This window comes from Anser cygnoides, chromosome Z, assembly GCF_040182565.1.
Source record: "Anser cygnoides isolate HZ-2024a breed goose chromosome Z, Taihu_goose_T2T_genome, whole genome shotgun sequence".
Taxonomy (NCBI): Eukaryota; Metazoa; Chordata; class Aves; order Anseriformes; family Anatidae; genus Anser; species Anser cygnoides.
In genome coordinates this window covers 37,598,324-37,624,142 of record NC_089912.1, presented here as the reverse complement: position 1 = coordinate 37,624,142, position 25,819 = coordinate 37,598,324, and the positions used below count along the sequence as shown (strand labels likewise).

The following is a 25,819-nucleotide window of genomic DNA, read 5'->3' as shown; positions in this document are numbered from 1 at the left end:
GGGACATTCAAATCCAGGCATCATTGATTTGGGAACTTTAAACATTTACTGAGTTGCTCAGTTCTCCACACAGCTCTAGGAGAGAAGTGGTCAAGTGGGTTGCTCCCTAGTTTGCAATGGCTCTTAAGGCCCTGGTTCATCAGCATCATATGCTGTCAGTAAAGTGGGGACCATGATAAAGAAAAGGAGGCAAACTCAATGGAGAGTACCTTTCTGTGCACACCAGAACAGAAAATGTCTGTGTTGCCGAATCCGGGCTTTGCATAGAAGAAAAACATATTATATTGCAGAAAATTTTCAGCTAACTCCACTTCTGTCTCACTATCAGCAATAATTGAACACAGGCATCTCAAACTAAAACCTGCTTTCTAAACTTAGACACCCTGGGCCAACTATGATGGAGCTCGTAGCAAGTTCCTACCTATTCTGGGTCCAGTCACTGGAAGATATTGTTCTCAGTGTGAGCTAGCCCTGAGTAAGCTGTAAACAACTATGCAACACAGTGAAGGTATCTCAGATGTTGTTTCCAGATCTTCTAGAAGCAGGAGATCATGCTGGCTACCCATGAATTTTAGACAATTATTTTATATTACATTCCATGATTTCTCCCAAGTGAAATTAAGAGCAGATCTATAACCAACTACTGTGTGAAATTTCATGTGAAATTTACATGAAATCTGCAAGAAAACATTAACATCTTTCCAGAAATTAAAAGAATTAATGATAACAGAAATGTACAAGATATTTTCATTTCCCAGGCAAACCAGAAACTGCTTCAGTGCACAGAGAAAATTTTCCTTTTATTTGTATTTCGTATTACGTTCTATTTTGTTTTCTCTCCTCACTGTCATCTCTTGGTTTCAAAATTAAAGACAAACAAGAGAAATCTTATTTTAATGGAGGCACTTATCTGTTGTTTTTAATTTTAGGTCAGCTGGGGAAGAGACAGAAGTATAGCTGCTTATACATGCTGGATCCTGTCCTCATACTTCCGTGGGCTTTGATAGGGCTGCAGTGTACAAGCCTTCAAGCACTTCCTAGCTCAGAGAGTACTTTGTGCGCTGCACAGTGTTCTGTAGCTGCCTAGCAAAGAGCTCCACGTTGTGGATTTTCTGTCGTCATATGTTGACTCTTGAGATAAAAAGAGGAACTTAGGGAATTCTATCTGAAAACAAATTACACTAAGAAATAAATGAAAGGCTTAGCAAAATGTCTTCAGAAGTTGCAGCACAGATTTTCCTTTGTTTTTAATTTGAAAGTTGAGAAAAGGTGATTTAAAAAAGCATCTTCAACCTAGTTACTTATTGCTAGCAAAGAATAACCTTAAAAATCTCTCTTATTCCTGCAGAATTCGAGAAAGGGACAGCAATGGTTCCTATGCCCTGTGTCTGCTCAACGATGGAAAAGTACTGCATTACCGTATTGACAGAGATAAGACAGGAAAGCTCTCCATACCAGATGGAAAAAGATTTGACACCCTCTGGCAGGTCTGTTAAGATTGAATTGTTTGGATATCTGTCATCATGTTGCAATATAACCCAGCTAGGCAGTTTGTTTTACTTTGCTGTGCGTCAACTGTCTTTGGCTAAACAGCAGCATGTTTTGGCAGTTTATTTGTCAAGTTTCCACCTTTTTATGGCTTTCATACATGGATAAAATGCATGTTAGTGTAGAAAGCTAAGTAAGAGTAGAGATTTTAATCATATTTAAATGTGATGTTGAAGCCTCACTGGGTTTAATATTGCTGTAATCATTATGCAATTAGCTGAACATTCTCTAAAATGGAAGACCATTTGCATTTGTAAGTGACCGTATTCAATAGTAGCTATACCAGGTACAGTCATTGGCTTATGTCCTTTATAGTAATGATAAGCAGAATTCTGGGAAGTACATAGGTTTTTTGGGATGCTGCACACACACTGCATTTTTTAGCATTGAAGTTCCCGACTTTGTAGACTGAATAAACATAGTTTGCTAACGGTTACTTCCAAAATATGTCTGAATTGTGGTAAAGCTAAAGCAAATGAGGACTGGCTAGTTAACTATACCATAGTTGTTAATAAAACAGAATAAAACTGGAGAAATGACTGGGTAAAGTGAAGTAAAAACCATGAAGAATTTTCTTCTTGCTTAAAACTCTATTAAGACAAATAAAGTCAGTAATAAATCTAAAATATGTGTCTTTAATTGTATATATTAACTCAGTCTTGCTTGTAAATATCCTGCATATTTCTTTCCCTGAGTCACTGAAACTTTAAAGCAACCTGCAAAACTTGCACATTTTTTGAATTTCTGTAAATGTTTCACTTGCAGACACCCACCCACCTTCCTACCCAAATGTACCAAAGCCAAAATAGCAGTCATGTACCTGTGATAAAATGGCAAAAGGCATGGACAGGATAATGCAGGAACACAAATGTGCACAACTATTGGTACTATACATTTATTAATTGTTTACATCCCATTGTGAGTCTGGAGCCCAAAGAAAGCATTAAATAGGAAGATAATTCCTGCCCTAGAGTTTTGACCATCTTTAAAACAAAAACTCAAAAACAAACAACCAAACCAAACCAAAACAAACCAAAACAAAACCAACAAAGATAGAAGTCAGACGTGTAAAAAGAAGTGATTTGCTCAGAGTTACAAAGCTGGTTCATAGCAGAGTCAGGTGTGGCATGTTATATCTCACAAATCCAGTTCTTGGGTGAGGTTCCAGATTCAGCCAGGAGGTTGCTTCAGAAACATACACCTCTGATAGAGAGTAAAATAGCAGTAAAATTCTGCTGTATGCCCAGTTCATTTGCTATAACATATATCAAATATTGTACATATGCATGTGATTATAAGCAGACAATCTATTTAATAATACCTCTCTTACCTTTTTTTTCTCTCTCTTCTCTCTTTTTTTTTTTCTCTCGTTCTGTTAGTTAGTTGAGCATTATTCATACAAACCAGATGGATTATTAAGGGTTCTTACCATTCCCTGTCCACGACTTGGCTTAGAAAGTGGTGAGTTATTCCTATTATTTTGAAATTGATAAATAGCTGTGTTAATGATGACGAAAAATGCATGCATTTTTTTGATTTGGAGGGTGTGTGGGTGCAGATTTCTGTAGATGCAATTTTAAATTTGGATTAAAAAAAAATGAAATATTAAATTTCTAACTTTTCAAATGAGTTACGATCTGCCAGGTCATGCAGGATAGAGTCAGATCCTGTACCTTAAGGGATGATACCACCCCCAGCTCTAAAATTAACGTCAGATCCAAAATGCAGTTTACTGCTCAAAATGGCAGTCTGTTGTACTTGGCCCATACATGCTAACAGCGTGGCTGTCCTGGCACTCCTTCTCCAGTGACCTTTACTTCAAGCGGAGGCTGGCATGCCAGCAGCTCTGGCACAAGCATTTTGGTTGGGTGCAGAGACAGGTGAGCTGCTGGTAGATGAGGACTTCCCATGCTGGGGAGCACGAGAGACAGGCAGTACAAACATTTGGTTGCACCTGATGCTGAAAAGGGGGGTCTTCAAACTGCCACCCACTCACAGTGCCTGCAGGAATTAATTTCTGGGAGGGTTAGGGGTGTCCTGACCTCCAATGTGCTCTTGGGCCTCTTTCTTTTTTAATCCCATTTGTCATCTGTGTTTACACAGATGAGACCTAGTCATCTCTTTCACTGCTTGCCAGGACAAAGGTGATCCTGCCTGATTCTTGTCTGACTCTTGCTGTTCCAGAAGTGGTCTTGTCTCTCTCAGGGCCCCTCTTCTGTCTTTCTGACTGGAAACCAGGGCCATGGTGTACAGATATGCCCTTACTTTTTACACTCCCATTAAGGCAGTGCACGTACCTTTTTTTCCGTAGCGGCAAGTAGCAGAGTGTGACTGCCCCACATTAGAGAAAAAAGCCAAGAAGATGGGCCAGGAGAAATGCTGCAATATGATCTAAAAGCTAGAAATTTGCCCCCCTATGTAATTATGTATTTATTTTCTGTAATTATTATTATTGTAGTACGTTTCTAACCTTGTTCAGTATCTTTCTACATTTGATTCTTTTACAGATAATGTTGTTTTTGACACTCGTCCTCTTCCTGGAACACCTTCAAAGGTAAGAGTAGGTAGTGATGTAGCAGTAAGTTCATTTAAGAAGCCTTACAGACACATAATACTCTAGGAATCATACAACTTGGATATTGTTGCAGTACATTTTTTGGGGGGGATTGTTTTAGAATTAGGTAGCAAATAAGCTAACGTTTTTTGTCATATTTATTGTTTTCATCAGATTTTTGTACTGAGCTATTAAGCATTTAATTTTGTGAACTTGTTTTATATATATATAATATACATGGAAATCAGTATTTTCATATATGTCTCATTGAACATTATGTTCAAAATGCCTCATTGAACATTAACAGTCAAGTTGTCTAGTGACTGTATCATCACTCGGAGGAGAGATACTGCTCTGTTTAAATTGCCCATTTTGAGACTGCTGGCAGAAGTAAAATGAAGGTTCGCTTTATTGAGTAAAGCCAAATGTTTTCATACCTGGTGTATGTGGTTAACATCTGCCTTTGCACAATGGTTTGACTCCTTGTGCAGTGAAAATAATAATTTTCACTACCAACTGGCACTGTTGCTGTCCCTGATTAGGTTTTAAAATTACTATCAGTATCTATTTGACTATCTAATACAAACATTTGAGTTAAGGACTATTACCATAAAGACAGTGGAAATGGCTGCTAGGTGAAGTGCTGGGAGTTACTCATGTTGTAAAAGTATAATATGTAGCCATGTGCTATGTTCACCACATGCAAAGAACACGTACACCCTTACAGAATTTATTTATTGTAAAATAATAACTAAGGAGTGCCTTGGGTTTCCTTTATTCACAATTGGAAAGAGAATTTTATGAGGTAAAAGAAAATAACAGATTCAATAAGCCTTTTCAATATGCAGTTACTGAATTCTCATACAGCTATGAAGAGGGTCAAGGACTGAGGAAGTTTGTTCTTCCATCAGGAATAGGGACTGCATAGCTATACTTGATGCTTTTCAATAAAGGATACCTTTCTATGTAAAATCAAATAAAGATAAGCTTGGAAAAAAATATCATTTCGATCCAATCATTAGAAAAACTATTTTTTGAGCTAAATAGAAAAAAAAATAATTTGAAGTGACTAAGGATGTGGATCACATTACTATTTCAACCTGAGATACAGGCAAAATGCTTGCTCAGTAAGTACTGCAGTTTTAATTAGGCAGGTATGATCTCTCAGTGACCACTAGAAATGCTTACTAGTCACATTTAATTAAATGAATTTACTTTTTTAAAACATAGTTGAAATTTTAAAAGTTATCTTTATATAGAACATAAGTGCACTTGAAAAATTTAAGGCCTGTTCATTTTTGTTGGAATTAATGTCAATTTCTATGCTTTTTGCTTCAATAACCACAATGTTTGTTGTAAGACCAAAGGGTGCTTCCAACTTTGCTTTATACATTAGTCATCCTTCAACACACTAAACTTAACAACTGATTCACATAGCTAAATATGTCTGGGAGGGGTTTAAGCTCAATAACAGAGGCAGAAGAAACATCGTGTAAAGCAACCAGGGAAGGGGCAGTCTATGAATTAAACGCTGCTTTAAGATACATGTACAGATCCAAGGTGGTTTAAAATAATATCGTCTAAAGAAAATTTAGTGTTAAGATTTCATACACTATATTTGTTGCTTTATTTTTGTACTTAACCAGGCACACACACAAGAAAGGTTGGGTTATGTTCTTTTGTACTACATCTGTTTTGTAAAATACCTTCAGCAATTTTCCTGACACATTTACTGTTCCTCTTTGACATTGTGGTTTCTAGAGTTGGGCAAGAGGTGGAATTATCTCAAGACTCAAATCGTACACCTTTCCAAAGGCTGGCAGCAAAAAGGTGCCTCATACAGTCTTCTTAGGTTTTTGGTTGAGTTAAAAGGACTTACACTTAACTAATTTCACTCTTCCTTTTTCCTGTTGGCTTGCTGTTACTGAATGTGTGTCTTGAATACTAACAATCTGATTGTGAAGATTTTGTTAGCTTTCTGCTTTTTTTAGTAATCATCTGCATAACTGTAGCCTTAACTAAAGCAATAGCTTTAAAGAAGTTTAAAAAAAATGGGAGGGGAGGGGAGAGGGGGGCTATTTTCAAGTAATTTCTCACATCCCAAAATATTAGTCCTGTTCTCAACATGTCTGCAAATAAAATGTAAATGATAAAATGCTTCAGAAAACACTTATAGCAGAACAAAGTGATATTTCTAGCAGTAAATACCATTCCTAATTAGAAAATTGGCTTGCTTACTAGATTATTTCTGAGCACATTTAGGGAACAATTTGTTAATAGCAATCACAAAATGTATTCCTACAGAACTTGTGCGCACAAATCCTGTTATACATTGAAGTTTAGGCAAGTGTAAGATTTTACAAGACCAAGCAGAATGGGAAAGTAGATGTCAGGGTGTCAAAGGGAACACAGTCCTGTACTAATGAAAGTGATGCTGCATGGCCAGAAAATGATACTGTCCAGTAATTGGTGCAGTTGTGAAGCATGTAATTAATTATGGGCTTGCATGCTGAGAATAATATGTGTGTTCCTGTTCTACTCACAATTCTCTCATTTTATTTATTTATTTATTTATTTATTACTGGTTGCTCTGGAACAAAAATGAGCAGGCACAAAAATCCCTAGAGATACACTGCTGTTCAGAAAAGCTGACATATAGTATATTTGATAATCCTGATAAAAACAACTATTCTTTTTTTATACAACTTTAGTTCACTGTTATATTAAGGTGCCAGTAGCTGTTGTCATCTGCACACCCTCAAAATTATTATAGGACTCTTGCCTCATTTTTATTCTCTGTCATTTTATACAATTATATATATAATATCTGGGCATGTTCTAAAGCTATCTGGAAAAAATTGCCTTACTATCACATATTAGACAAGAGGGGTATTTTGGCTTTGTTCAGAAAAGTGAGTATGGGGTCTGAAGCCTCTAGACATGGCTTGGGTCACTGCTGTCTGTTCACATGATAAAACCTGTGCTTCTGTCAGGTTGCTTTCTGCAATAAAACGCCTTTATTCTGCTTCCCAGGGAAAGCACACAGAGTACTAACTGCAGCATAGAGAGAAAAACCAATCATTTAAGGAAATAATTCAGAAATCTGTTTGGATCATAATTTTTCTTTAAGCACAAATTTCATCTTACTGACAAATTCAGACCCTAAAGAAAATAAATAAACAAACAAACAAACAGTCCAGCTTTTAACATTTCCAAGATTAGCCATCCGTTAGCCCCAACACAGACAGCTTACCTAACACACCTAACACCCTTACACCTGGTTACTTACATACAGCTACTTCTCTTACATCAGACAGTAAAGCATAAAATTTACACTCTTATATTTTTTCAGACTTGCAAAATGTGTTGGTGGTATTATTATTATTATTATTATTATTATTATTATTATTATTTCACGAACTGGTTATTTGTATGTATTTTTAGCACTCTGATCAATTTTTTTTCAGCTGTTTTACTCATGAAATTGTCATTTTAGACTATTTAAATGAATTTGTGCCACCTAGTGGTAACCTAGTTTTAGTCAAAGTTCGTTGAGTAGTTGGCTACCATGGTCTTTGTCATGCAGCATTTTGCTTCGCAGTTGGTTTAGCAAAGTAAGATGACTTTACGGTCCTAGATATATGTTTGGTTTATTGCAAATCAGAATTACTAACGTGAAAAGAAATAATACTTGCTGTACTGATTGCCCGCATAAATACAATATTTACTATCAAATAACAGTCTTTACTATATAAATGAGACAGAAAAATGGGAGCCTTTTCATTCGTATTTTAAAGCAAATGGTAAATGCATCTCATTCTCAGTGTAGCAACTGGAGGCTATCATACGTGCTTAGGGGTTATCCTACTGAGGCCTTAATCATACACAGAAAGTGTTATTCCTTTTACTAGACAGTTGCCTTTGACTCAGATCAAACTCTCTACCTCCTACTTTCCTCTTATTGTGGATATGGCTCTATTATTACAAGGCTGCTACATCAGTAAAGTCAGTCCCTAATAAGGGAAAGAACAGCATATTTAGATTAGATTAACTGTGTATCTGAAAATTTCAACCAATTGAAATTAAATCCTAGCTGAAAAATAAATAAAATAAAATAATAAATAAAATAAAATAAAATAAAATAAAATAAAATAAAATAAAATAAAATAAAATAAAATAAAATAAAATAAATAAAATAAAATCTGTTCATGTTAAAAAATGGTCAAGGTCACAGCAGCATTCTAGTAGGAAAGCATGATATGACATCTTGCCTCACAGTTTACAAGAGTTCATACAACAAGGTATCGCATAATATGTGCCATTTTTAATGGGTTCCTCTAGCAGAGTCTTCATATATTATTTTTTTAACTGTAAGAGCAAGTTCATAGTTATTTTGCCCATTCTCTGGTTGTGATAAGAATATAAGAAGTAATCCTCTAGCCTATACATGGGCTGTATTAAGGCAAAGCTCCCTTTGTCAGAAAAGACCTGCAGAATTAAACTTGCTGCTTTTAAAGCAAGGACAGAAAGGACTCTGAATTTGAACAACAGTTAAATAAAAGGCAGTTTTTGTTGTACTATTACCCAGGCCACCATATATGCAAAGATACATACCTCCTGCACCATTTCTAGACCGTGGCTCTTGACTGCAAGAGAAAAATTCCAACCTTTCTATTAGAATATCCTGTTCAAAGGCAAGCAGGGTGCTACGTGTCACAAATACATAATTGTCAGAACTAAGGAAGAGAATGCTGCTGTTTGAGGTTTTGAGTGCTACATAATATTCCCAAGTTACTCGCATGAGCTGAAAAGGTGAAGCATCAAATTACAGTTCAAACAAATATTAATTTTATATATATATATATATTGTTAAGCTATTTAATTGAACTGCAGCAATGGGGAATATCATTCCACACATATGTATGTATTAGTTAACTAAGCTAGCCTTAATGATATGTAAGACATTATCACTCATCTTAAACATGAGAAGCTTTCTGAGAAAGAATCCGCTCAAAAGTTTGTTAAATTTGGTGTTACTGTGTCATCTACAGAGATTAATTCACAAGAATAGGAGTAAAGCACTTGTTTTTAATGCACTTTCTGAACAAGATGACCCAGTCCTTTCTGATTCTTTTGTTTTGTTCTTGAATTATAAAGGAAAGGAAATGTCTGTCTACCTCTCACAGAAGGAGTCAGCTATGTCATAGTCAAAAGTATATTTTTACCAATTTTTCTGCACTGGTGAAGAGCTTCTTGTGAGACATATGAATATGGTGTATGTCAGTTTGTTTGTCCAGTGGAAAGTATGCCAGTTCATACACTGAGACCTAGATTCAGGGATATTTTACTGCTTCTCTAGTGCCTAGGTAATACTAATCACATGAAAGTATATGCCCTCTGAGGTTTTTAAAGTTTGAGTTTGAGGAGCTGTCTAGTACTGTCTGAGCCTACTGAACTTCTAAGTGTTTCTGCCCCGTTGTTCAGCAATAATGACATAAATCTCACTTACCAAATTCATACAAGGTATTGCAGCTGAATTACCATCATTATATTTCTGCCTGCAGCGTTATGTTACTACATCAAACAAGAATCACTTATTTCAGCACAAAGTTCACGTCCATTTGAAAACCTGAGTTTATTACTTTAAAGGCCTTTTTCAAAGTGCTTGTATCTCATTTCTCCGAAGCTTCAGCTACAGTGACAACAAGTGGTGCACAAACTTTTTACTCATGTGAAAAATAGAAAGATCTGCTGATATTGTACCCTATGTGGGCATAATTTATATTCCTCATCATGTAACAGCAACCACAAACTCTAGCAAGATCTTGCCCTTTTGTGGAAAGGAAAAAGGGCTACCATGCTTCATTCATTAGCCTGGAGCTACAGATGTGCTTCACATAACTGTGACAACAGAAAGGTTTCAGTGTTTTAAGTGTGAGGTATGATGTGGGACATTCCAAGGCTCAGACACATCACACTTTAGGTTTATTGTCAGGGTACTCCCCAGAATGAACAGAGAACAATTGATAAGTCCTACTAAAGCTTTAAAAAAGCATAGAAGTCCCAGAACAATGTGGTATCTTGGAGATGTCATTTACTGAATACTTTGCATTTCTGTCAGAAAGATTATTTTAAGGATAAAGTATGCAAAGGTATTCTTTGAAACTGATTGTTCTGTGATCATTCCAAACTGTGATCATTCCAAAGTGTTTCAGAACATTTTTTCCAGTATCTTGGAAGCTGCCACTGAAGATTCAGTATCTGAGCCCCTTTCCAAATTTGTCAACATATTTTTCTCCTTTTTTGACTCTCTTGTTTTGAACTTCTTGGCCAAGAAGTGTTAACTGGAGGCTTCCATAAAAGCCATGCAATGTAATAATTTGCAACAGCTTCCTTTGTACATATATCTATCTAACTACAGGTATTAATGTCAACCTATATTGCTTTGTATCCACTCAGTGAGTTACTTGTTTCTAATTATCTTTTGGACTGTAAAATTATCTCCCTATAAGTACACTTAACTGCGGAAGCAAGAACACATCTAGAAAGCCATTCAGTGGAGCTAGAGCCACTTCTCAGTGGTAATAGGGAATGGGTCATAGTAATTATCAGTAAGATTAAAAAACAAACAAACAAACAAAAAAGGAGTCGTGGCATGTTCTGAAGCAATAGAGAATATATTAAATCCACAAACTAAAACCACTGTGTCCTCAGTAACTGTAATTGCATCTGATTTGATTTTCCTTTGGAAAAAAAAAATAGTGTTGATTGACCATAAGTATTTCCTTATATATCTGGAGGTAGTGTAGGGAATAACTATCCTAAGTGTGTTCACAGTAAAACTGGCAGCTCATTGCTTGAGGGGCTTAGGATTGAATTCCAATTTTAGATCCTTTTTTTTTTTTTTTTTTTTTTTTTTGGTTAGTGAATTTTTTACCAAGGCATATGTCCTGTGTGTAAAATCAAGTGATTTAGGCCTTGGAAATGCAGGTCTTAGCATGCAGATCTGGCAAGGTTTACCTGGCTAGGAAAACAAAATCAGGACTGAGGAGAAAGAATGGATCTTGTTCTATACCATTCGTCTCCTTATTCTTGAAGCTGGCTGGTCAGCTTTGTCCCTGACCTATCTCAAAACTGTGTCAGTAGTCTTGTGGCTTACCCTGATAATAAATGGCCTTTCAACACTGTTCCACAAGACTAAATGACTCAAGTCAGAAATGTTACCCTTACTATCTGTGATGCCACCACACTCATCCTGCTAGGTGAGAATCTTGCTGAGCGTTTGTGTCCTACTTGTGGTTTGCTGTAAAGTTTGTGTAGAAACCTCTTCTGCTTTATCTACCTGGGCAGATTACTTCATTATGATTTAATGATCTGTACATCCTGGGTCAAACAGCTGCTTCCAAGTGATAAAATGCCAATTAACTCCTAGACATTTCCCTATTTCATCTTACTTGCAAACCACAACTGTTTCAGGTAGAAACTTATACCACTGAAATCTTCAGTTATTAAAAATAATTATATACTTGAATATTTGCAAAATATCTTTATCCAGTGTTTTGCAAGTACCATGCATTTTTATTTCCTACTAGAACTGAGCAAAGTCTTGCTGATCTCTGAATTTCTGGTTTTGAAGCACTCTCTTAGGATAGTGAAGTCATTCATCACTCGAGTAAAAATTTAACATTGAGAAAGAAACATTACTGATTTGAAGAAATAATTTCTGTAATTCTCTGTTCTTAAAAGTAACATCTCCCTGATCACAGACAGAAAAAAGCAGGTTATAAATTTCACTAACCTATAGATTATTGTGTGAGATTCATCCTTCAACCAAGCAGCTACAGAACGCACAGTGTTTCTTCCAGGTTCGTTTGTGTGCTCCATGAAATTCTTCTGACAAAAACAACAAAGGCAGAGGAATAATATTTGAATCAGATGTTCAAATGTAGTAGAAATTTGGTAATTTTCTCCCTCCTCAGACCAGAAAGAGCATACAGGCTGGCCTAGAGTATCTGGTCCATGATGTTCATTCATTCAAGCCTATTAAAATAATTTCTTTTTTTCCCCTTGTTTCATCCAAGCTGAAACACTCTACAACATCCACAGGAAAAACAGGCTAGGGTTTTTGTTTGTTTTCATTAGTTCTAGGAACTTCTCTACGGCCTAGATATAGTGAGAAAGAACTTGGAGGGGGAGGAAGGACAAATTAAAGGGAAATTCTTAGGACTTGCAGTGTTACATGGCAGATTTGAAGACAGCATGAAAATTTAATATCTGCAGGGTAAGATTTGTGCATGACCCATTCCAGTTAATTCTCTCAGATCAAATGTTCTGAAATATTTGCAGTAACTTTTTATGCTTTAGCAGTGTATGTGTAATTTGGCCTGCATATATACTCAAGCAATACCCTCCAGAATGAATAAGCTTTGTTTGATCCTTTTCTTACTCTCTGATTCTTATCTATGTGTCTCTTGCAATCATTATGCCATAATCCTCTGGAAAAAAAATGCTTTTAACTTACACGTATATTGCTAAACTTAATAATTCTATCTGTGTGCTACAGCTTCAGCCACCTATTGGCTCCCCATCTGATGACCAAGCAGCTTTTAATCCTTACGTGCTACAAAGGACAAGAGGTCTTACAGGAGCAGAGAAAGGTAAGCAGAGTAATCTATGCTATGAATAACATCTGTTTCCTTATGTGAGAGGTCTTCCCTCTACCCACATTTCTTTTTTCTTGCTTATATTTCACACCATGTTGTGTATTGTTTTACTACTGTCATAGCTCAAGTCTGGTAGCTGAGACTGCCAGACGTCAGTGTCTGTAATAGAAGTGATTTAACAGTAATCCCTTTTTTGCATGTTGAAGTGGAGGATTATTATCTCTTTGACTCTAAAAGCTGCATCCTTACACTTCATAGAAAGAATTGTGCCCCACTGAATCCACAGTGCCAACCTGTTGCCAAGGCTTTCTGTAAAATGTAATTAAATATTGCATTCCGAGTGAAGAATTGAGCACTAATGGGAAGCACTAAGAAGAAAGGCACATCTTTAACCCTTCTCCTGTCGAGGAACCTCCTAGCAGTAACATTATGTGGTTATTCAACAGCTAGAACATGTCACCAGGTAGATGTCACTCTATTTTGGGATGTCCTAAAGTACCTGTGGCTGGACTGCATGTCGTTTTGTTATAATGCACTCATAAGTCAAACCCAAAGATGCAGTCGATAATCCTGAACATGAATGTGGTGAATATAAAACTGTGGCAGCAAAACAGTTTCACATAATCTCTGATATGTTTATTCACTGTACTGCAGGTGATCAGAGAGAGGCCTTACCCATGGACACCGAGGTCTACGAAAGTCCATACGCTGATCCAGATGAAATGAAACCAAAAAATGTCACTCTTGACAGGAAATTGTTAACCCTGGAGGAAGGAGAACTTGGCTCTGGCAACTTTGGTACTGTAAAGAAAGGGTTCTATAAGATGAAAAAGTAAGTATTTATTTCTGTTTTCATGAAGTTTAATCCTTAAAATCTTTATCACTTATCTGAGCAGAAGTAATCTTACCTTGTCATTTGGGTTGACAGATTGTACCCAAGTAATTTGGCCTAAAATTCACCAGTTTCTGTCTTTGTACATGGAAGCCTGTGCACTCATTTTCTTCAGCTTGCAAACATCTCTTGGCTGCAGCATAGTCACGTCCTAGTTCTTATTTTTGTCTGTAAAGTGGGGAAATGCCCATTATTACTATTTACTCTCCTCTCTGGGATAAAATAGAGTGAGAAGTCCTCTGCCTTTTCACCACACAATGTATGGGCAGTCATTCTACTCCTTCTTGTCTTTCACAACTGCAGTCTCTCTATGAGAAATTGTGTAGAGTGTCATGCACAGTTTACCTGGAGCAAATGGATTTTCACCTAAAATAATTATGATAAATACCTGTTTCATGAAGCTGGAGGGTTGATTTTCAAGTAGACAGAAAATGTTGTGTCCTCCCTTATCAAGCAATTTCAGTAGGAACAGACCCTGTTTAAACTGGCAGAAGTGGGAGCACCTGACTCTTTGTGCATTTTCATAATAAAATGTTATCAGTATGTTGTTTAAGTGCATGGACTCATTATGTATACACTTTTACCACTCAGAACTGGAGGCATTTCTTTAACTGAGATTTTCAGAGCCAAGGAGGATTTTTCATTTTCCAGTACAGTCTGAGGGGATTTGAAGGGCTCTGGTGCTAGCTTGTGTATTTGCTAATCTTGTTTCACAGCATTTGTTCGTATTTGAGCTCTGCCATCTCATCAGTGACTTTTTCACTTGTATGAGCTGTAGGTTGCAGGAGCAGGTTTAGTTTCTCTGTGGGTCAGAACACTGCCTTGGGGCTTTCCAATGCTGCATATTCTAGTCTCACCCCCAAAACACCTCAGTGCTGAGAAAGGCCATTATAGTTTTTCTTCTGGGAGCTCTTTAGTAAATCTTTCCACTATTCCTGGTCTTTTTATTAGTTGAGACCAGCCAGAATGGACAAGATAATACTGTTAGGTACACTTATTTCAAAGGTTGTCTAGACCTTTTATAACTACTTTTAATTTTCTTTCTATTCTCTTTCTTTTGCTTAGCTGTCCTCTGAGCATTTGATAGAGAGTTATTCCCATTACAATCAGTTTCTTTTCTGTCTTAATGTTCAATTCTGTCTTTTGTCACATTTTGTACTGTGTGCAGAGGAGCATCAGTTGAAGATAATGTACGTTTGCACACAGATTTTTCAGCAACTAATCCCAGAGTTGGATTCTTCTTTGTAGGGGTGCCAAGCCAGTGGCTGTAAAAATTCTTAAGAATGAGAGTAATGATCCAGCCATAAAGGATGAATTACTGAGAGAAGCAAATGTAATGCAGCAACTGGATAACCCATATATTGTCCGAATGATAGGCATATGTGAAGCTGAGGCCTGGATGTTAGTAATGGAAATGGCTGAACTTGGGCCACTGAACAAATTTCTGCAAAAAAATAGGTATGTAAGCTTTGATTCCTTTTCATAGCATTTATCCAAAAGAGGGAAAACAGACAGGTCTGTTTTGTCTTTAAATTCAGGGACATTTTACATTGAAATGCCGTTTATCTAATAATTAGTTATTGTAGTTACTCTTCACCTAGACATAATTGTCTTGCAGATGTCTCCAAACTGTCAAACCTTTCTGGTAAAATAGTGCATTCTGAATAAATTAAAGAATTTTCAGACATTCTTCAATTGCTCATTTATTGATATGTTCACATATTGTCTTGTTCAGGACATGCTTATGCTACCTGTTCTAGTTAAAGCTTAGCTAAACATAAATGGATCGCATTACTAGTATGCTGTGAGGAAGTTCATAGGCAGAATTTGTATTTGAACTTGAAAAATCATGAAAATGAACTCTTAAAGATTCAATTATGATTTCCAGACATGTCACGGAAAAGAATATAACAGAGCTGGTACATCAGGTTTCCATGGGGATGAAATACCTGGAGGAGAATAACTTTGTGCATAGGGATCTGGCTGCAAGGAACGTGCTATTAGTCACCCAACATTATGCCAAAATCAGTGACTTTGGACTTTCTAAGGCTCTTAGCGCTGATGAAAATTATTACAAGGTAAGGTTTACATAAGATACCAAAGCTGTGTATTTGTGTATTAACATACCTTAATGAGATTATTTTCAGATTAAGTGCAGTTGTTTTTAAGAGTTGAAAATAAGAAATGCTATGTGTCATTTATTGTTTCACAGTCTGCTAGTAGGTCATGGATTTTTTAAATGAGTGATCAACGTTAAGAGAGAGGGAGGGAAAAGATAATCCCTTACTTAGTTGCTTCTTTTATTTACTGTCAGTAAATTTGTCATTAGAGGGCAGAAATATTCTGTAGAAATTAGATATTTCCTTCCATAAAAGGGGGAAAAAGTCTTTGTTGCAGGTACGAATTTAGTACATGGTTTTCACCATGTCCAAGGAAAATATAGGCTAGCACACTGTGTAACTAACAGAATTGGATTGGGGGATTTTGTTGAAGGAGTATAGTTGGTAAGCAATCATTGGATATAAGAAATGTTTCTTCAGATTAGTTTTAAATTATTTGCATCTTTGTACAGCTAAAGAGACTGAAATAACTACCACATTTAATGAGGTAAAAACATCCTTGGGAGATGAATGTTCTACATGTCTACATATTCTTTTCTGGTATATTGCTCTTAAAGTTAAAATTATTTATTTTTGCCTGTTTCCTTTCATCAGTAAGTCAGACTATGAAACACTGCAGAGAAGGAGCAAGCACATACTGCCTTCTGATGACCTTCCTATGGGAACAGTAACTGCTGCCAGAAAAGGCAGTGACATCTTAAATCACTGCCACTAGCCTAGCTTGTCAGAGGTTTGAGATCTGGTATCAAAGGCCCATTCCTTTTACAACTTCGCAAAATACAGAGGGATTATATTACCAGATCTAGCATTGTGCTGGTATGGTTTGACACTTGCATTGTTGTAACAGTGTTATGGCATAATTTAAGCAAATTGCAGCTTGCAGCTGCTTTGAAACAAAATATTGACTTCAGCTAAAAAGAAGACTCAGTGTAGCTAAGTAGATATCTCTTACCTCCTGCAAAAAATAGACTTGAAAAATCTTTGAAAGAGCTTAAAATTGAATGCCGCTGAAAACATAACTCCAGGTCCTTTAGCTAAGCTTGGCTTTACCATAGCATTCATTTCAGTGCATTATTTGAGTCTGGAAGATTAAGAACAATTTTGTAACAGTTTTGAAGAAGCTGCTGCATATTTTCTCTAATGCCAGCTACATCAGAAATACTTGGTACAAACGCATGCAAATCTAAGTTAAACTGACTTATAGGAATTACAGTGTTGTTTACTACGTACTACTGTCTCTAGACTGCTTTTTTCTTTTCTGTTATTGCTTATTTTAGGCACAAAGTCATGGAAAATGGCCAGTTAAGTGGTATGCTCCAGAATGTATGAATTTCTACAAGTTTTCTAGCAAAAGTGATGTCTGGAGCTTTGGGGTTTTAATGTGGGAAGCTTTCTCTTATGGGCAAAAACCATATAAGGTGAGTAGTTCTATCTGGCAGTTCTTTTACTGTAAAAATTCAGAGCAAATTTTAACCAACACCTTTCTTTTTATACCTGGAAGAGTAGTTACAGGTTGAAGAAGGTCTTAGTACCCCATCTTCAGGTTGGAAATTAGGAGAAATTTATTCTCAGAAAGAGCAGTCAGGCAATGGAATGGGTTGCCCAGGGAAGTGGTGGAGTCATTGTCCCTGGGGATGTTCAAGGAAAGGTTGGATGTTGTGCTTAGGGACATGGTTTGGTGGGTGACATTGGTAGTAGGGTGATGATTGGACCAGATGATCTAGGAGGTCTTTTCCAACCTTAATGATTCTATGATTCTATGATTCTATTCCAGGGAATGAAAGGTGGTGAAGTCGCACAGATGATTGAAAGAGGAGAACGAATGGAACGTCCTGAAGCTTGTCCAACAGAAGTCTATAACTTAATGAAATTGTGTTGGACATACAAGTGAGTGTGATGCGATGATCTCTCTTTTAATAGCAGTATAATTTAGTCTGCATAGTTGACATCCAGAAAGTATAATATAAGAGTATTTCAAAGCATATCATTTCAGCTGGTATTTAGCTTACAAACAACATGCAAAGGAAGGAGTCAGTTACACTTTCAAATGAAAATTATGTGAGTTGAGTTATTGAATGTACCGCAAGAATCTGATTTTACACAGGTGATCTATTTTTTGCTGGAACCTTTATAAATAAATAAATAATAATAAAAAAAAGTGTCAACAGAAACAATTATTCCACCAGAATGTCAGTCTGATGTATTTCAAAAAGAAAGTTTGAAATTAAGGAAACATTCCTGTTTCATTCTGGGTTGTATTTGGTTTCATTTTGGTTTCCAAGACTTTACTAAAATTTCAATCATGTTATCAAATCATTCCTCTATTGCTCAGTTATTAATTGTTTTGACTTTTTCTTCTCTCGTTTCTAAATATCTTCAGTTTGGATACCACATTGACTTCCTACTAGTGAAAGGCAAAACACCTTTCCAAGTTGTACCTAATGTTTAGGAAACATTTTTTTCTGATCAGCAACATTTCAAAAGTTAGAATTATGAAATACAGATAAGAGGGAAAAAAGAAAGAAAAAGGAAGGAAGGAAGAGAAAGAAAGAAAGAGAGAGAGAGAGAGAGAAAGAAAGAGAGAAAGAAAGAAAGAGAGGAAGAAAGAGAGGAAGAAAGAGAGAAAGAGAGAAAGAGAAAGAGAGAGAGAGAAAGAAAGAAGGAAGGAAGGAAGGAAGGAAAGAAAAAGAAAGAAAGAGAAAGAAAGAAAGAAAGAAAGAAAGAAAGAAAGAAAGAAAGAAAGAAAGAAAGAAAGAAAGAAAGAAAGAAAGAAAGAAAAAGAAAGAAAGAAAGAAAAAGAAAGAAAGAAAGAAAGAAAGAAAGAAAGCCCACCTAATACTCTCTTTTTTTTTTTTTTAAATCAGTATGTTGCAAAATTTCATTTAAAATGTTTTACAATCTGTCATTTTAAACTATTTTGTTGAAGCTACCTTTGGCTGTAGAAAGGGTTCCAAAAAGCATCCGAAGTCCATTGTCACTTACTTTGCCAATTCACCATCTGGAGAGTACACGAAGAATATTTTCAGCAAAGGTCTCTGGGTTCCATTTCAGGCAGTGTGGTACTTCACCTTTAGGTACCTTGCTTCTTCGGTAGTTTTATTACACCAGGTACTCTAGAAAGAACATGGAGCCATAAAATAATTTCTGCATTTTTGTTTGTCTCAGATAATGCCGTAGCAGTTTTAGAGTAAATCTGTATCACATTTTCATTGTGATTAGTAAGCATATTATCAAGGGTATTGGTTTTTATTTGTTTGTACTCAAATATCTTTAACATTGGAAAGAAAAAGAAAAAAAATAAAAATAAATCAATAATAAGAATGCTCAGGTCATGCAGTATAACTATCTCAATATGTAATGTATTATTGTCAGGTCTTGTCACTTTAATTATATTCTCCCAAATCAACAGAGGTGCAGATAAAGAGGAAATGAAAGCAATATGGCCATGTATTGTATGCCTAGGCTTCTCTCAGTAGTGCTAAGCTGCTCTGTATGACTGTAGTACCCATTGTAAGGCAGATAATGCCCTGTAAATTTTCTTTCCATCTTACTACTGAAGTACACAAAGTAGAAAATTAAATGGGGCCAATTTACCATATATTTCTAGTAACACCTTCATCAACAGAAAGTAGTAGGCATGACAATTAATTCACTGACAGGATGCTCTGTATTGTCATTTGCCACTTGGTTATCACTTGGTAGCAACATTTTGGTAGCCTTAAAGTGAGCAGCTTATAGGATCTGTCACTGAGATAAAGTCCAAGGTGTTGCAAGGCCAATGTACCTTTTCAGCTTCCTCCTTCCTGTGCAGTCATATTTGTCATCTTTCCACAGTGTTGATGACCGACCAGGATTCGTTGCGGTTGAGCTGAGATTACGTAACTACTATTACGACATTTCCCACTAACAACATGAAGAACAGCAGCTGCCTTGTCTTCAGCAAACATCTTCTAAGAAGCAGTTCAGTTTCCGAAACCAAGTGACTTGGATTTTTGTACTTCCACTTTCACCATATAAAGCTCAGAGCTAAGCCCTGTTTGTAGGTTTGCCTTTTCTTTCTTTCTTGCAGAATAGCAAGCTCCAAAATAAAGTTGAAAACATTGGGAATACAAAGTGAGCAGCACGAATATAAGTGCGGATGCTTAGACTTTTCCTACCTTCCATTTCGTTTTATTTACAGCTTTATAGGCTTTACATTTTTCCATCATGTAAAAGTATTTAAAGTCTTTCAGCCCTCTTCCTGTATTGTATTTGAGTTCAGATGGGGATTTAAATTCTTGTAAATAATTTTTTTAGCTCTTAAATAAACCAAGTATTGTTCCAGCTTTCCCCCTACCTGAGGAAGAATAGCATAAACACTTCTCACAGTGAAGGAAATTTGCTGTGAAAGTGTCAGTCATTTTGACTGACAGTGTGTTTGATTTTACCCCCAAGCTGCTTTATAACCAAATTGTGTTCTCAGTAATAATGTAAGCAGCAAGAAACTGGGAGATGAGAATTTCTAACATGTGGAAAGAGGAATCATCAGCTCCTAACCTTTAAGTGTTAACAACTCCTTTCTTTCCTCACCTCATGTGGAAGCCCAGCTGTCCATCAGGGTGTTGTTTCCTGGTGGAACCTGGGAACTCAGGGACTTGCTCTCACCTTGGGACAAAGTGTATCAGCACCTTAGACAATGACTCTGGGTTTTAGCCTGAAGTCCATTAAGTGCAGTTCCTGAAAAGGCAGCTGTGCATTGAAAGGTGAAGGAGCAACAACTTTTTCCTTTGTGTGGTCTGAGCCTTCTCTAGAGATATCTTTTCCATGTACCTCTTTGGATATACCAAAGCTTCTTGTGTTTTGTTGAGTGACAACCATTTCTTTTTTCAAACCTTTCTTGAAAAGCATTTGTGAGAATTCACCACAGCTTGTAACCTCTGAAGCTAAGTTTCACTCCCAGATCAGATGTTTTAAAATAGGCTTAAGGATATCCAGTTTACTTTCATCCTTTCCTAAATGTTAGTATTTATCCTGTTATTAATGTTAGTGAGCATCTCAGGAAAAGGTGTTTGTCTTACCATTTTTTTTTAATGGCCCAAGTAGGGTTTCCAGTACTGTGTATGTATAGCAATGATAATTATAAATTATGTAACCAATCTCTATTCCCATTTTTTATCTATATGTGGTTTTTATCCAATCTCATTTTAAATATTCTAGAAATCAAAATTTCTGCTTGCGTATTCCCCACAAGCAGGCACATTACAGGCACTTATGTGTATCTCAGGATTCTACTAGATATAGAGATTTTAGAAGAATATGAAAAATAAGATTTAGAGTTAGATATACTTGTTGCATACAGCTGTTTAGAGCATATGTTTTTAATTGTTTGAACAGGGTACTCTTAGAGATACAGTGATTTTTTCTTTCCCTAGGAAAGAAATTGTGTGGGCAATTACAATGAGAAAGTGTGAAAAAATATGCATAAAATATGACTATAAAAATGTGGGATTTACTGTAAAACTATTTGTTTCTTTATACTCATTTTATGGTGTATTTAAAAAAAAAAAAAAAAAAAAAGCCTGGTGATTTTGGTAGTTTCATTTTGGGGAATCCAGTGCCAGACACTTCAGAAAGCACAAGCTACTGAAAGATACTGAGTGCAATAGGCCATGTTTCAAATGTGAGTCAAACATGACTTATATTCAAGATAATTTTTTTATTATTACTTTTAGTAAACAATTTTTCTACATGAACAGCTTGCATAGATGTTTCCCATAGTTATATATAGTTGTTTTTTAGCATTATCCCTATTGCAGAGAAACTGTCAGCTTTACGTGTGCAATTAGTACATTCATGGGGATATCAGTCATAAATCAATTGCACAAATCAAAAACAATTGCACAGCCAGTGAGTGACAGCACTCTATTTCCCTGCAATATATATGCATATATGTTTTTTAAAATGTTACCTAGTAGTAGAAAACTGGAGGAATAGTTCTTCCCCTCTCTTCTGAGTGAATGTCTCTTTTGGTGTTGCTTGATTGTTTTTAGCTTCACTGTTCTGTAATAAAAGTTTCCAATGAGGATATGAAGTATTTTGAAATAACTGGATTAGGTTTTTAAACTGAGATTAAAGACATTGTTTTAGAAACTCTGCTGTCTTAAGAAGAATCCTTCAGATTTAAAGTGTTTTCTGAAAAATGCTGATGATGTGCAGAGCTTGTGTATTTACTGAATTACTGTGGTTGTTGTAGAAAACTGAGATTCCCTTATTGACACTGAATGGTACCTGACAGGACAGATAAACCCACTAAGGCCTGAGGCTGCTTTTGGAACTACTCAGGACTAGCAGGAAAATCCCTCAAAATATGTGTGTTGTTATTACACCTAAGCCTTTCCAAGATACTGCATTTCAGTGACACTGTGCTGCATATGGGAAGTTAGAGGTGCTGGGAGCCAAGCTATCCAAGGATTTCTGCATTACGAGTATCAGCTGTGCAGGGTTTAAAGTCACATTAGTCCACACGGAGCCTCCCTTAAACATGCAGGCCACTCTTTTAGATATTCTGAAATAACAGAGAGATCTTAACTCTTTCATTTAGCTTTTGCTGCAAGGACAAGTCTCCAGGAAAGAAAAGGCTGGATGTGACTGAATTTGAGACTGAATAATAAATAACAAAGGCTAAGAGATAGACAACACCTCAAGCAGGTACTTCCAACTTTCCATTTGTAGGAATGTGCTATAAACAGCCACTGATATGAAGAGGCCTTTGTCTTTTTTGTATATGTATTTGATTATTATTCTTATTGTTGTTGTTGTTGTTATTGTTATTAATTTTAGATTGATTCATATCAGAAATGACATTTGGCAGTATAGCCCCATAAGTAATTGTCAGAGCAGAGCTAAGGGGTAGCAAACCACAGCATGGAGGCAGGGGAGCTGGTGTGAGTGACTCAGGGAAGAAGAAGCAGGTGAGAACATGTAAAACCAGTTTTTCCTTAAAGGAAAATACAGTGTGTTTACAGTTCTGTAATTTAGGACTCAAATCTACAAATGCATGTTTATTTTTGAGAATGGGAGTCCATCTACCTTTTTCTATGCAGACCAACACAAACTGCACACGCACACACACAAAAAAAAAACCCCTGCACCAATCTCCACCTACTTCAAACACTGTGCAAAACAGGGAAATTTAAGCAGAGAATGGAGGGTATCCATACATTTTATTTCTGGAATGATTGCAGTCAGAACTGCAGGTTTGATGAAGCGAGCATCTCAGAATGGCCTGAAGAGCCTGGTTTTGTGGTTAAGCAGCTCTATGACATGGCCCTGCCAGAAGGTGGCAATACTTGAACGCTTTTAGACTGATGCACTTGTCTGAGCATTTCTGGCCATCTCCATCCCGTCCTGGTTCTTGCTGTGTCTGTGCAGCACAGAAGAACTCGTTAATCTGTTCACTGCTTGCTGTGAAATGTACTCACTTGCTGTGAGTGTACTGCATGTGAGCACAGTTCATGAATGATTTATATCATAAATGGTTAGTTGTGAGTGATTAGCAAAGTCTTCTGAAACTCCTTGTGACCCTTTGTCTCTGATACCAAAAGTGGGAAATTCCAGGTAGCACGATACAGAATATATCCCACATCTGCACAGAACGGAGTGAGGGTGGCATCTGGCTGAGAGACAAGGAATGAAATGCACCCAGCGTGGGTGGGTGCATCTAAGGCTGCACAAGGATATTGCACTTTTGAGAGAGAGAGGGAGTGAGAGAGAGAGAGAGAGAGAGAGAGAGAAAGAGAAGAAAAAGGCTGTGGCTGTGCTGAATACAGGGCACATAGTCAGCAATTATAACTACTAGCTTTAAGTTTAGTGAGCACAAACACCCTTTAAGTCATGCAGAAAAAAAAAAAAAAAAAGAAAAAAAAAAAGATATTTTTTATTTTTTAAAGTACCATATGGTTCCTTACAAACACAGTGAAGAAAACCAACACCAGAGGTAAAATGACCCCAGATATTGAGGGAAAAGAGCCACTTCATACTCAGTATTACCCATTTCCCAGCGCTGTCCCAGCACTGCACAGCATGGTGTGATGCAAGGCTACAGCAAGACTGTGTTTGGTCCCCAGCTCTCCCTGCCGGGGCAGCCCGTGGGCCCAGTGGTGTCAGGCGATATTTGTCAGGCTGATGGGCAAGGCTCAACAGCCAAGTGCCTCCTGTTGCAGCTGCAGGCGGCTGGGGGCTGAGACTCAAACACCGTTACTGGGGCACCCAGACAACCTGTGAAGCTGTCCCAGGGGTTGCAGCTGGCTTTGGAGCTGGAAAAGGAGGGGAGGAATAAAGGCTGAGCATGAGCAATGGTCACAAAGGAAGAGTGTGTAGGGAAAGAAAATTTTTACCCAGTAGATTACTTAATATTGCTGGAAAAAGATGCAAGCCTATGGCATGTGCATCTTTCTTCGACTTTATAATTCACCATGAAATCCAGTGAAACAACAGAGCAACTTACTGCAAACCCAACTGAAAGCAAGAGTTGTCCAAGTATCTAGAGCTCTCAGAAGCCAAACTAGTACTGTGCACTGATCTCCAAATGTCTCCTTGCCTTGCCTTGCCTTGCCTTGCCTTGCCTTGCCTTGCCTTGCCTTGCCTTCCCTTCCCTTCCCACTCATGGATACATGACCCCCTGTCATGCAGGTGCAGCTACAGCTGCCCACCTGGCACACCCTCTGCAACCATGGGTCCATAAGCTCAGTGCTGGGCTCCGCACACCTCTAGCCAGCTCTGCGGTCACATTAGAAAGACAACCTGCAACAACAACAACAAAAACAACTGTGCAAAGGCAGGGACAATACCACAGCAAACAGGGTGAGCCACCAGCCCACGCTGCCATGCAAGTGTCACTTTACATGGATAGTCATTTATCTGTCCTACGGCATTGCCACCAGCAGTGGCTGCATTAATGCAAGTTATCTGTTCTTTCTTATTCCTGCTTTGTCAAAGCAAAGTAAAACTGTGCTGGTTTCAGCAACAGCAAGTCTGTTACTGCATGTCCATGTGGCAAAAGGGGTAGCAGAGGTCTTCAGTAGTTTGAAGATGTTGCTTTAAAACCATTACACACATGTATGTATCTGTAGTTTCTTATCTGTTTCCTACCTGTGTTAGATAACTCCCTGTCCTACTGCCTCTGCTCTTGCAGCACAGTCACAAAGATATATCTTCAGATCTTGTTCTAATTTGTGTGCAGATTTCATCAATATTATCAAGCATATTCTACCTGACTGTTGTAACAGGTAACATGCTCCAGTACCCTGAAGCAATGACCAGCTGGCAAAGAACTACTAAAGTTGGTCTTGAGTCAAATTTCTAGAAGATAGCATGAAAACTGCATGGAATGGAAGGGCTAGAGTCTGGGCGTTGAGGGGTATGTCCAGAGACACACCACAGAAACAAGCCTGCTGAGCTTTCCAAATAACAGGATTTAGTGGTTTTTTGTTTGTTTGTTTGTTTTGTTTTGCCTTTGTGTTAAAGTGGTTGTAAATTGACAGCATGCCTTGATCCAATGTTTCTTTCCCCCACAGATAATTTGGAGCCAATCCTTCTCCATTTTTTCCACAGTAATGACACATTTTAGCCATAGCTGGGTATAATCTCCTAGACTAGCAGCATTGTTCTATTTCAGCAAGTTTTCCAGTGTTCCCAGTATATCCCCCAAATCCAGCACTTTGCATGTGTAGAGCTACATAGCTCTTCTGGCAGCTTCCACCGGCCTTGTTGTTCTCATTACTGCACAAACACGTGCCTATCTTTCAACAGGAGTGCCAGCAGGCATCCTCGTCTTTCCTGCGATGTTCACAGGGGGAGGACAGTGCAGGGAAATGATGTACAACACACTCCTGCTGCCGCCATGGGGAAGGCTCCTAACCTCTTTCTCCTGGGATGGCTGGTTTGCTAGACAGTATGGCCTCTGTAAGAGAGCATACACAAAATGGTGCAGAAATTTAGTATTAGATGGCAGTGGTGTAAGAGGAGCCCCCCACCCCACCTTGCACTGGGCAGTCTCCTCAAT

At 37.3% G+C, this 25,819-nt stretch overlaps 1 protein-coding gene across 5 annotated transcripts in view; it reads left to right on the top strand.

Annotated features, from left to right (window-relative positions):
- The window catches only part of SYK (spleen associated tyrosine kinase), a 60,610-nt gene extending 39,698 nt beyond the window's left edge, over positions 1-20,912 (top strand). For 4 of the 5 annotated variants that reach the window (XM_048046112.2, XM_048046113.2, XM_013195431.3 and 1 more), the window contains exons 4-14: positions 1,349-1,487; positions 2,928-3,009; positions 4,056-4,102; positions 5,864-5,932; positions 12,666-12,759; positions 13,420-13,597; positions 14,906-15,115; positions 15,546-15,735; positions 17,055-17,195; positions 17,552-17,664; positions 19,612-20,912. In XM_048046112.2, coding sequence (XP_047902069.1) covers positions 1,349-1,487; positions 2,928-3,009; positions 4,056-4,102; positions 5,864-5,932; positions 12,666-12,759; positions 13,420-13,597; positions 14,906-15,115; positions 15,546-15,735; positions 17,055-17,195; positions 17,552-17,664; positions 19,612-19,684 — 1,336 coding nt within the window. In that variant the 3' untranslated portion in view covers positions 19,685-20,912. The remainder of the gene's footprint in view (positions 1-1,348; positions 1,488-2,927; positions 3,010-4,055; positions 4,103-5,863; positions 5,933-12,665; positions 12,760-13,419; positions 13,598-14,905; positions 15,116-15,545; positions 15,736-17,054; positions 17,196-17,551; positions 17,665-19,611) is intronic. The other variant, XM_048046115.2, reaches the window with a different exon arrangement.
- The last annotated feature ends 4,907 nt before the right edge of the window (positions 20,913-25,819 follow it).